This window comes from Nyctereutes procyonoides, unplaced genomic scaffold, assembly GCF_905146905.1.
Source record: "Nyctereutes procyonoides isolate TBG_1078 unplaced genomic scaffold, NYPRO_anot_genome, whole genome shotgun sequence".
NCBI classification, from domain to species: Eukaryota; Metazoa; Chordata; class Mammalia; order Carnivora; family Canidae; genus Nyctereutes; species Nyctereutes procyonoides.
The window spans coordinates 15,853,365-15,866,350 of NW_026575052.1; the positions used below are offsets into that span (position 1 = coordinate 15,853,365).

Genomic DNA, 12,986 nt, shown 5'->3' on the forward strand with positions numbered 1-12,986 from the left:
GGACTCCAGGATCGCACTCTGGGTCAAAGGCAGGCGCTAAACCGCTGAGCCACCCAGGGATCCCCTCAAGCTGACTTTTTTTTTTTTTTAAAGATTTTATTTATTTATTCATGAGAGACAGAGAGAGAGGCAGAGACACAGGCAGAGGGAGAAGCAGGCTCCCTGCAGGGAGTCCGACATGGGACTTGTTCCCGGGTCTCCAGGATTATACCCTGGGCTGAAGGCAGGCGCTAAACCGCTGAGCCACCCGGGCTGCCCCCAAGCTGACTTTGATGCAGCATTCCAGCTACCCACTCCTACTGGCTGAGGCTGCCCCCAGTCTAATGCCCACTTTAAGGACCTTGACTAATAGGGACTGCTGCTCAGAAAGGTGCTTTTGGCAGGAGGCAGAATAGAAACAGACCTTATTTATTAAAGTTCATGTCAAAGTATACAAAAACTGGGTTCTTTTAGACTTGATCACCACCTGACTGGTATGTCTCTAGCAGGAGAGAAATCATTTATTATGGATAATTATTCTCTGGGAATTATTTACTCTGGGAGTAAATCTAAAAAGATGAGAAGGGGGGGAACCCCCTAAACATCCCTGTAAAATAGTATCTTGGAAATTTAAATGGAATGCATCCCCCCAGCCACATCATATCCAGGTCAGATTTATAGCGATCAAGCTTCAAAGAAAAGACACAATAAATCCAATCCACATGGCTCTTGTAAAAAGGCATCTATTTGGTTTTTAATACAAAATGACTCAGAGAAACACAGAAAGAAAAATATCATACAAGCCAGTTATTGAATTAAAAAAAAAATCCCCAATGAACAAATTTCAGTGACATTCCCTGTCTTTGGCCTGTATTAGGAAACAAGAAACTACCAACCAACCCGTGTCTCTCTCTTTGAAGAAATCTTACTTAAAAATAAAAGAGGAAAAAATCCCAAACAGTTCCTGAAATCTGGCCGGTGGTTTTTAGAGGCCACTGTCAGCTTGTCTTAATCATCCTGGTGGAAGGGGTACCAGTGGTTGCTGGAACATGGCCACCTCCTCCTTGCTTTTTCCTAGGAATGGTCTTCATCTGAAGGGAGGCTGCTAGCCTGAGCACTGCTGGATGCCACTTATGACGCCTGAGGTCTCAGGGGTCAAGCAGCCGTTGGGGTGGGTGTCTTCCATTCCATATCTTCACTGAATCTCCCCCATATACAGTCTCTTGTCACTGGATGCTGAGAGAACTGAGGTGAAGAGAATGAAGAAGATAACTGGAACTAATGAAGGCTCAAGGAGACTTGGTGCTCAAGGGCTCTTGTGTCAAGAGCCAATTTTGGTATAAAAGAGCAATTGGATTTAGCTTAAATTCCCCTCCTCTTCAACACCACTCACAGGAAACTGTAGCCTGGCTTTTCAATCCAAGTCCTCTTGAAACCACAAGGGTGGATGTGTTATGGAAAATGCATTATCAGGGTCCAAACCCCGATGTCCCACATCAGCCAAACCCCATAAAGAAGACCTTCTCAGCCATTCTAGGGGAAGAATCAATGTCTGTGCCAGTCATTAAATGTGTTTTTGCTTGTTATAGTTAGCCCTGGAGAAAGTCATACTTTCTTCTTAAATTTAAGGCCCACTGTTTAATTAGCTAGCCAATAAATATCAAGTTGTAATTTATAGCTGAATATTAGGAAATATCATCTTTTAAAAATCCAAATACATCATTGAAACACAGACTTGAAACAAGTGAACTTAAGAGAACTAGAAACAGATTAACCAGTCTCCCTTTGAGATTAAGAAAATGGAACATGCTCTTCCTGCACCATTTAAAACTATGGTGAGACAATCAAGGGACAGCCATAAAGACTACCTGGAAATTCACATACGACAGATATCCACTTCTGCCTTTGTATTTTCAGGGGCCCTTTAGGGAGATTCCCACAGTTTCCCTTTCCCCAAAGTCAGGACAGACTTACTGATTGGTTCATCAGGGTGGAAAGCCACTTCATTGATGGAGCCAGCATGTCCAGGCAGCTTATACAAAATCCTCCGGCTTGTGGTATCCCACACATACACAAACCTGCAAGGTATCATGAGGAACAATGCTAAAGCTTCCTAGAGCTGAGAGTAGGGTAGAGGCATGGCTTTTTAAGAGAAATGGAAGCAGAGATTTATTTATTTACTCCATATTTACTGAACTGTGTTCTGATGTTTAGAAACTAGAAATATAGATTCTGAATAAGGGATGGATCCTGCCCTTGAGTAACTGAATAGAGATATAGGAATAAACTATAAGCATTACTGGTATTTTATTTATTTTTTTAAAGATTTTATTTATTTATTCATGAGAGACACAGAAACACAGGCAGAGGGAGAAGCAGGCTCCATGCAGGGAGCCCAAGGTGGGACTCAATCCCGGGTCTCCAAGGCTCACACCCTCGGCCAAAGGTGGTGCCAAACTGCTGAGCCACCCGGGATGCCCGCATTACTGGTATTTTATTTTATTTATTTTATTTATTTAATTTCAATTTAATTTGATTGATTAATTAATTAATTATTTTTATTACTGGTATTTTAAACATAAGTTTTTGGAATAGGAAAGAACATGGAGAAGAAAGATAGTTTTTCCTATGGTTCCCACACAGAAATCTTCAAAGAATGCCTGATATTCATCTAGGATATCTTATAGGAGGTTGGGAGCCTAGGGTTGCAGATTCACTTGAGCTGCTCAGTTTTGCATTCAAATCACAGAGCCCAGAGAAGGGACGGAAAATTCTGTGCTATTACACAACCCAAACATATATATACTTGACTCAATCTGGTACCGAATTCATGGGAATCCCATGACCAGACCAGCTAGTCTAAATTCATTTTACAGATAAGAAAACTAAGGTACAGTAACTCTTCAAAGGTGACACAGTTCATCACTGACTCAGTGGCAGAACTAAGGTGAAAACTCAATATATTCCAGTATTTTCCTTTCTCTTACCACCCTCCAACATCTATTTCCCATCACTCCTCAGAAGTTCTTTTGACCTTTAACCTTGCTTGGATCATTTTGGCCTGAAGAGTAAAATAAAGAGACATGATCTTCATATGACCATGCAAAAATAATCTGTTGGTAAATTTAAAAGGCTGGTGGTTTTCAAACAGATTATAAACATTATTTACATATTTGTTTTGTTTAGTCAACACCTAAAGGGTCACCAATACTTGATTATAAAATGCCTAGTGCTGGGCAGCCCCAGTGGCTCAGCGGTTTAGCACCGCCTTCAGCCCGGAGCGTGGTCCTGGAGACCTGGGATTGAGTCCCACGTTGGGCTCCCTGCATGGAGCCTGCTTCTCCCTCTCCTCTGCCTGTGTCTCTGCCTCTCTTTCTTTCTGTGTCTCTCATGAATAAATGGATAAAATCTTAAAAAAAAAAAAAAAAAAAAAGAAAGAAAATGCCTAGTGTTGATGTGACATTACATTTTTGGTCTAAAATACAACTAAATGTGAGCTTCTTATTTGCACTGTTTAGCTCTCAAGGACTAGGCTCCATAGGAACTAAATAAAAGTTCCAAGCAAGATGGAAGGAAAGCAGGAAGCCCATCTGCCTCCAGACTCTTTGGTTCTGATGTTCACATTTTCCCTATAGGTGTTTTTTCTTGCTATGCACAAATGACGCCCTCATGAACCTAGCCCAGGATGATACAGTAACAAAGTCTATGAGCTCAGGAGTCCGAAAGACTGGAGCTCAAGTCTCATGCACCCATTTACTCACTAAGAAATCTCAGACAAGTAACTTCTTTAAGCTCCTCTTTCCTTAGTTGTGATGATGGGAGACCACACTGATCCCACAGCTTGGTTGAGAGAAATAATGAGATGATACATGCAAAGCAATTGGCATGCAGGACAACAGCTGTTATCATGACGGATACATTCATCATCACAACAGAAGAACATGAAGACAACAGGCTGACTAACGTACTCATGGCAGACAGACTAGTCTTCCCATAGTCCTGGACAGGAACTGTTGAAGGGTTTTGATTTTGAACATGAGGAGGGATGTGATTTTCAAGAAGAGAAGGGAAAACTTGCCAAATCCAGGACAAGCTGAAAAGCAGTTTTCTGAGGATACACTTCCCAGGCACATAAAAGCCGGCAGAACCCCAGATCTCCAAGGGTTTACTTGAAGGCCTCACTCTCCATGGCTGCCAATTAGATGCTAAATTTAGAGGGGTTCCATGTCCTCCCCTTGCTTTGGCACGGCCACATTGGGCAGGAACCGGGTTCCTTACATAACAGAGCTGCTTGCTCACTTGGGGCTAACTGGCGAGGTAGCCTGAGATGTGGCCAACTCCAGTAGGGAGCCACACAGGCTGTGCCCAGACCGGAGCCATGCTGCCCACATGTAAGGCTTAAGGGGACAGTGGGGAGGGAAAGAGGTAAGAGGACACTGAAAATCAGAAAGGGCCAATGGCAGAAACAAACTGCTCAGAAGAAAAACTCAGAAAAAAAGATATCTCTGCTGAAAATTATGTAAAAACACTTAGAATGGTTCTTCCCCTGTCAAATGCACCTTAGCCTGTGGGCCTGTTTCTTACGGTCTTCCTTAGCAATTGACTACTGAAAATCCCTTAGATTCCCTCTGCAAGGCACCTCTCTACACCACCAGGATGCCACCATGTGGCACCTAGACCCTTTACTCCTAGGAAACAGCCCACTACTTGTCCCTTTATCTCAGCATTCAGATTGCCAGGGGAAATTAAAAAAGTGGATTCTAGAATCTTCAGGTATGTTCGTCATTATTCACAAGCAACACGGTGTGGGAACAGATCAAGGTGAGGCTTCTCTATGGCTGTGCTAGGGCACTTAGTAGAGGAGAAAACTCTGGAATATGCTGAGAGCCCAAGCTAGCCCAGGAAAGGCTTCATGTTTATAAGATGGTGCCTGTTTTAGAAGGGTAGTAGGAAAATCTTTAAACAGATAGAAAGATGGGGTTAAGTTAAAAAGGGTTTAGACAGCTTCCAATGGAAGCTAGAGTCTGCTATCAGAGGGCCTTATCACTCTTTACCATTCTGTACCTGTGGCCCAACAGCCTGGGCATGGGCACCCGCATCCCCACCTCTGACTCTCCCCCAAGGATGGGTCACCACATATACCAAATGCAGCATTCTGACACAAGAATTCTCCCCCTTCTCTTTCTAATTCATCACCAAATGGCTGAGCCAGTCTAAACTGACAGCTAAGGAAGTCTCACAGTCTCTGAATTCCGCCCAGGGTCAGAAAATACTTGGCTCACATGCTGACACAACCTGCATCTAGCAATCACGGGACCTTTTTCTTTTTCTTTTTTTTTTTTTAAAGATTTTACTTCTTTATTCATGAGAGACACACAGAGAGAGGCAGAGACAGAGGCAGAGGGAGAAGCAGGCTCCATGCAGGGAGCCCAATGTGGGACTCGATCCGGGTCCCCAGGATCACACCCCAGGCCGAAGGCAGGTGCCAAACCGCTGAGCCACCCAGGCATCCCCCACAACACCTTTCCTATTGTACCCACACCCCACTCTGAATCCTCAAAACAGGCAGCCATTATGTATAGCTGAGTTGACACGCTAGATATGACTGAGATGTGACTGATGTCCTCCAGCTAGGAATTCATTCATATAATATTCACTAAGTGCTTAGAATAGGTCAAATACCACCCCGGGTTCAGAGATGACTAAGACTCATCCTCTGACCCCTGGGAGCAAATAATTTAGTGAGGTGCCCCACTCTGTTTGTCTTACTGTAAGATGTAATGAATGCTGATAAAGGTTAGATGTGTAAGGTATGATGACAAGGCAGAGTAGAGAGTGATTAGTGCTAGGGAAAGGGAGAGGGCCAGGGAAAGTTTATAGACAGAACAGAGATGATTTCTAAAAAGATAGAGAAGTCTAGAGAATGGAGAAGAGGGGATAGGAGAGAGAAACCTGGAGGCACAAGGGGTGTAGGAAGAGGGAAAGTTGCATGTGAGAGAAGCACTGTGGTGATGGTTGGGGAGGTGAGTACATGACACATATTGAATGAAGCACGGCAGAAGAATCTGATGAGGGAAACTGGAACCAGGACTAGGAGTCTAGATTTTACTTTGATGGCAAAGGGAATCCAACAGAAGTGAGTAAAGTGTTTACTCTCCCCTCACATTGCACACAGCTTCCTCTCTAAGGACAGCTTTAAGGGTCTGCTCCAGCTTGGTATCTGCACTTAATGGATTACACACGACAAGGTACCTGCAGAACTCCATCATTCATTCATTCATTCTTTCTTTCTTTCTTTCTTTCTTTCTTTCTTTCTTTCTTTCTTTCTTTCTTTAATTTTTTAAATTTTTTATTTATTTATGATAGGCACACACACACACACACACACACACACAGAGAGAGAGAGAGAGAGAGAGAGAGAGAGAGAGAGAGAGGCAGAGACACAGGCAGAGGGAGAAGCAGGCTCCATGCACCGGGAGCCCGACGTGGGATTCGATCCAGGGTCTCCAGGATCGCGCCCTGGGCCAAAGGCAGGCGCCAAACCGCTGCGCCACCCAGGGATCCCAGAACTCCATCATTCTTAACTCATACCCGGTAATCCTTACCTGTCAGCTGAACCAGCTGCTATCTTGCTTCCATCAGGTGACCAAGAACATCTCAGAAGATTCTATAAAGATGAATAAGCAGGAATTCAATGAATACAATAATGTACCAAACCCTTATTAGACTTTAAAATCACTGAAAGGAAGACTTTAAATTTCTTTTTATTTTTGAGGGGGGAGGGTCCGGGGGAGGGGCCATTTTAAGCAGGCTCCACATCCAGTGCAGGGCCTTTTGTGGGGCTTGATTCCACAACTCTGAGATCATGACCTGAGCTGAAATCAGAAGTCAGCAGCTTAACCCACTGAACCACCCAGGCACCCTGAGACATTAAATTGCAATTATCTTATATTTTTTGTGGCCTAAGATAATATACTGTATTTCATAAAACATACAAACCAACTGCAGAAAATGATTAATTTACAGTAAATTAACAGTAGACCTGGCAACAAAATTTTATTTTACCTACAAATGAAGGTTCCCTTTGCTCCATTTATTTTGATCCTCATTAATAATTTTATCTTGAAGGAAAATAAAAATAAAACTGAATTCAATGAAAAATAAGGTTTTTTTTTTAAAAGATTTTATTTATTTATTCATGATAGTTACACACACACACACACACACACACACACACAGAGAGAGGCAGAGACATAGGCAGAGGGAGAAGCAGGCTCCATGCAGGGAGCCCGACGTGGGACTCGATCCTGGGTCTCCAGGATCGCGCCCTGGGCCAAAGGCAGGCGCCAAACCGCTGCGCCACCCAGGGATCCCGAAAAATAAGATTTGATTTATAAAGTAAAACTGAATCAAATGGACTCTCAAAATAAAAACATTAGTCTCTATTAACAAATTATCTGGAAGAAAAGCTGCTATCAAGAGGTGAGCTAGGACTTGAAAGTAAAGAAAAAATTTCTCTCAAACTTTGGGCAGTGGCCCTTCCTGAGGAGAGGGATATATTATTCTCAGGGCTCTAAGAGCTGATCACTGGGAAGGTGAGGGGAGCCACTGGTAACAGCCAGGAAGTCTGGGTCCCATACTGACCCAAGAGGGTCAAAGTTTCTAAGTAAGTAAAAGGATAAGAATATCTTGTTGAAGTCAGAAGTCTTAAATTGCAAGGGGGCCCCATCACTACCAACCTATGTGACTGCTTTCTGCACTATGTTTCCATTAATTTTATTTCTGGCAAGAACAGTTTTGATGGAGAATGGTATTAACTGGAATGCAGCCCCTTCTTAGTAAAGCTACTGCCGTCTATCCTTAGACCCCCTCCCCCCACCAACAAATTTAGATATAATTGACATATAACATTGTTTTAGTTTTAGGTGTATAACACAATGATTTGATGTATGTAAATACTGGTCTTAGCATTATCTTAAATATATCTTTGAGTCAAACTGACAGTAAACTTAGTAAACTCTTTTGCCATGCAGAACTCACCTTCTCTCTCTTTTTTTAAAGATTTTATTTATTTCTTCATGAGAGAGAGAGGCAGAGACATAGGCAGAGGGAGAAGAAGGTTCCATGCAGGGAGCCTGACGTGGGACTTGATCCTGGATCTCCAGGATCACACCCTGGGCTGAAAGCGGCGCTAAACTGCTGAGCCACCTGGGCTGCCCCAGAACTCACCTTCTCAAAGTTGTGCACATTTCCTTGAAATATCTTCACACATCTCTCTTTAGGAGCAAATGGCCGGACATCCCAGACCCGCACTACAAACAGAGCAAAACAGTTATGGGCCAGAGGCCTCCTGAGAACCCACCTGAGATCAGTGTCATGTCATGACAAATGCTATTTTCTGGGTGAAGGAAGGCCAACATAGTATACTATAAGTACACGGTAAGGCTTTCACACTGCCACCCCCAACAGACATGAAATGCATTAAAATTCCATTAAAAAGGGTCTAAGACCACAGAGGAAATCTGTGGGGGCTGGAAGGGGACATGCCAAATGCATGGCTGGGGGTCTGCAACAGAAAGTAGCTGGACGTGACATTAATTTCAACAAAACATTTGCAAATGACTCCTCTACCAACCCCAAAAGTCACATCTGACAAAGCTTTACTATGACAATATAAATACCACTGACTATATTCAATCTATAAAATCCAAACTCAGGACTGATTAATTTTGCTCATAGGGATACCTGACAGTCAAAATTTGAGCAAGGTCAAATATATCAAGAGAGCATTATACTAAGAATCAGAAAAGGTGAACTCTGATTCTCATTCTAGCTCTGTTATACATATGGGTGGTATCAGGTAAAAAGTGAAGTTGTGTTTTGGTCTCTTCTATAAAATAAGAATACTACTTTTTAAAGATTTTATTATTTATTTATTTATTTATTTATTTATTTATTTATTTATTTATTTATTTATTTATTTATTTATTTATTTATTTATGAGAATACACAGAGAGGAGAGAGAGGCAGAGACACAGGCAGAGGGAGAAGCAGGCTCCATGCGGGGAACCTGATGTGGGACTCGATCCTGGGTCTCCAGGATCAGGCCCGGGCTGAAGGCAGGTGCTAAACCGCTGAGCCACCCGGGCTGCCCACTACTTGTTTTTTTTTTTTTTTTTTTTTTTTTTTTTTTTACAAGAGTACTGTAAGTATCAAATAAGAAGATATATGTGACAGGGCTCTAAAAGGGTAGAGGCAATAGACAAAAATAAGGATTTTGTCATTTTATTAAATAGCTATAACAAAAAATTATTACTTTATTTTTTAAAATAAAAAAAATATGGAACGCTTCACGAATTTGTGTGTCATCCTTGTGCAGAGGCCATGCTAATGTTCTCTGTATTGTTCCAATTTTAGTATATGTGCTGCCGAAGCGAGCACAAATTCTTATTACTTTAATAGCCATTTAGGGGGATCCCTGGGTGGCGCAGCAGTTTAGCGCCTGCCTTTGGCCCAGGGCGCGATCCTGGAGACCCGGGATCGAATCCCACATCGGGCTCCCAGTGCATGGAGCCTGCTTCTCCCTCTGCCTGTGTCTCTGCCTCTCTCTCTCTCTCTCTGTGTGACTATCATAAATAAAAAAAAATAAAAAATAAAATAGCCATTTAGGGAACCTCATCTTTCCTCACTGTGAACAATACTCGAATTAGTCAATAGTAAACACATCAAAATCAGGATATAAACACGCACAGTAAGCAGTGGCTACAGCTGTTGTTAACAAATGCTGTTTCAATAGTGGAATTCAAGTGATGTCATTTTAATTGAGTGTAATAAACATAACAATCCTAGGATTCAGACAGGCATAGAAAGGTGAAGGTAGGTGTGAAAGTTTGCTATTGAGCTGAGAATACAGTCAGAAAGTAAGGATGTTCATTCATTCAAGAACTACTTATTCAGCACCTGCTGAGTGCTAGCTCGGTTTTCATTACAAAATATCAGTAAAAGCATTTCAGTTTCTTTCTTTCTTTTTTTTAAATATTTTATTTATTTATTCATGAGAGACACAGACTGAGAGAGAGAGAGAGAGGCAGAGGCAGAGGGAGAGGCAGGCTCCACGCAGGGAGCCTGATGTGGGACTTGATCCCGGGACTCCAGGATCACACCCTGGACCGAAGGCAGGCGCTAAACCACTGAGCCACCCAGGGATTCCCAGCATTTCAGTTTCTGACAAGCCTATGAACTTGTATGGGGAGGTGGGTGGACATCTCTCAGCTCTCCCAATACTAAGCATATAATCCATCTTCCTTTTTGCCATAGTAAGCCCATTCTCCCACGTGGCAACACTAAACAAGCAGAGACAAGTCTGTTTGCGTGAATGCAGAATGTTGTGATGTTTTACTGAGGACCTCCATCCTACCAGTGCTTTAGCATGGGGAGGGAGGACACACTGGCAGAAAGACTGCAACTCTAAGAACAACTCTACAGGTCATCCAACTTTGGTGCACTCGGCGTTCTAGAACTGCTTTGGATGGATCTCAACAAACTAATAATCATCAAGAGTTTCTAGTACACTGCATGGCTCAACAGCATACCAGAGCTGAAAAGGGTTTTAAAAGCTATGTGCAAAGTTGCTTAGGGATTAGATGGCAGATCTGGGACAGGAATCGTGGCTTTTTGACCATATCTTCTAAAGCTTTTTCTATTACCATGTGTTCTCCTAATTGCCCTTGTAGAAACCTGCGAACCACCCTTGACTCTTTCCTTTGATCCACATTATCCCAGTATACATTTCTAAACCCAATGCCCACTTTCCTTGTAGTCTACAGTGACTGGGCCCTTTGAGAGCTTTCCTTTCCAAAGTTACCTGTATTGTCCATTGCATTGGACAAGAGATAAGAGCCTTCAGAACTTAAACTCAGGCCAGTCACTGAATCTGCATGGCCTCTCATGGTGTAGGTTAGCTTGTTTTGGCGCAAGTCCCAGACCTACAAAAAAATAAAAATAAAAAAAAGAGGTGCTCCCAGAAATCAAATTGAGAATAGCAAAAAATATATATAATTACTAGTCAACTGCCTTGAGAAACTGGTATCCCTTCTCAATCTGGCTATGGGCCAAGAGAAAAAAAAAACCTCTTATCTTTTTCAATTTCTTTCAATTTTTTTAGAGAGAGAGCGCAAACATGAGAGGGGGGTGGGAGGAGGGGCAGAGGGAGAGGGAAAAAGAGAACCTTAAGCAATCTCCATACCCAGCATGGAACCTGACATGGGGCTCAATCTCATGATCCTGAGCTCATGGTCTGAGCCAAAATCAAGAGCCGGATGCTTAACCAGCTGAACCCCAAGGTGCCCCTCTTGTTTTTCTAAAAAGGGAGTCAAAGTGACTATGTCTGACTAAAGGGCTATAAACTAATGTCAAAATATTATAATAAAGTTTAACAAAAATTAAGAATTTACAGTTCTTTTCAAATTATAAATGTATTAAAACTTTAAAAACTAAAACCTTTTTTTTTAAAATTTTTATTTATTTATGATAGTCACACACACAGAGAGAGAGAGAGGGGCAGAGACACAGGCAGAGGGAGAAGCAGGCTCCATACACTGGGAGCCTGACGTGGGATTCGATCCCGGGTCTCCAGGATCGCGCCCTGGGCCAAAGGCAGGTGCCAAACTGCTGCGCCACCCAGGGATCCCAAAAACTAAAATCTTTAAAGATTTTATTTTTTTATTCATGAGAGACAGAGAGAGAGAGAGTCAGAGATACAGGCAGAGGGAGAAGCAGGCTCCTCGCAGGGAACCCCATGTAAGAGTTGATCCTGGGACTCCAGGATTACGCCCTGGGCCAAAGGCAGGCGCTAAACTGCTGAGCCACCCAGGGATCCCCAATAAATAAAATCTTTTTTTTTTTTTAAAGATTTTATTTGTTTATTCATGAGAGACAGAGAGAGAGAGAGAGAGAGAGGCAGAGACACAGGCAGAGGGAGAAGCAGGGCTCCATGCAGGGAGCCCAATGTGGAACTTGATCCAGGCTCTCCAGGATCATGACCTGGGCCGAAGGTGGCGCTAAACCACTGAGCCACCCAAGCTGCTCTCCAATAAATAGAATCTTAAAAAAAAAAAAAAAAAAAAAAAGCTTAAACTATGCATCTTAGCAATTAAGACTTAACTTTTAGAATTACAGAAAAATACGTGAACACATCATTTGAAAAGGGCATTATGATGAAACACACATGTATAGAACAAGGCAATACACAGAAATATAGTTGCTTAAAAATTTTCATTAGAAAATTTGGCTAGAAATAACCTAATGTCAAACAGGGAAAATAAATGGTTCATTAAGTTATGGCCCATAAACACACTGCGACACTATATGATCTTATGCTAGAGATAGTAGAGCAGAGTGGAAAGGGTAAATTGTAAGACTTATGTGTTATTGGGTCACTAACCCTCCTCTAAGCCTGTTTCAGGTCTGTAAGATAGGGATAACAACATTTACTTCCTATGGCTGTTGAGAAGGTTACAAATAGAAGGCTTAGCAGATGCCTGGTACACAGCAGGCCCTCAATAATTGGTAGCTATTATTAAGCAACTCCTAAAAATAACTCTGAAGACCAAATACAAAAATGTTCCGATAATAAGTTATTAAGCTAACAGGAAGATACAAAACAGTATTTATATTTACATAGACGGAAAGTATATAAAAAAGGTAATATAAATAGTCTGGAATGTCATATGGAAAAAGAATAGCAATTTTGCTAAGGTCATTGATATAATACAGAATTTCCTCCAAATCTGATTTAATATTGCTATGTAGTTTTTCTAAGTGAAATTAAATAAATGTTTTTGCTCCCTACTTAAGTAAGGCACTTCTCTTACCCAGAAATGAGTTTGATGTTGTATGTCAAAGTGATACATAAGGTAGACAACTCCACTTTCCCCATCAATAACTCACTCATGTGTGGAACCCAACAATCATTTTTGTGTCAGGATGTTTGCTGCCTCAATAATCAG

The 12,986-nt window shown here is 42.0% G+C and overlaps 1 protein-coding gene and 1 non-coding gene across 3 annotated transcripts in view; both read right to left on the reverse strand.

Moving 5' to 3' along the window:
- Nucleotides 1–706: 706 nt before the first annotated feature.
- The window catches only part of SNRNP40 (small nuclear ribonucleoprotein U5 subunit 40), a 41,021-nt gene continuing 28,741 nt past the window's right edge, over nucleotides 707–12,986 (reverse strand). For both annotated transcript variants that reach the window (XM_055332835.1, XM_055332834.1), the window contains 5 exons: nucleotides 10,844–10,964; nucleotides 8,209–8,291; nucleotides 6,585–6,646; nucleotides 1,954–2,057; nucleotides 707–1,224 (listed from right to left, as the gene is read on the reverse strand). In XM_055332835.1, coding sequence (XP_055188810.1) covers nucleotides 1,175–1,224; nucleotides 1,954–2,057; nucleotides 6,585–6,646; nucleotides 8,209–8,291; nucleotides 10,844–10,964 — 420 coding nt within the window. In that variant the 3' untranslated portion in view covers nucleotides 707–1,174. The remainder of the gene's footprint in view (nucleotides 1,225–1,953; nucleotides 2,058–6,584; nucleotides 6,647–8,208; nucleotides 8,292–10,843; nucleotides 10,965–12,986) is intronic.
- On the reverse strand, nucleotides 9,314–9,420 carry LOC129514349 (U6 spliceosomal RNA). Its single transcript, XR_008665411.1, has one exon. It is a non-coding gene; the product is annotated as a U6 spliceosomal RNA (small nuclear RNA).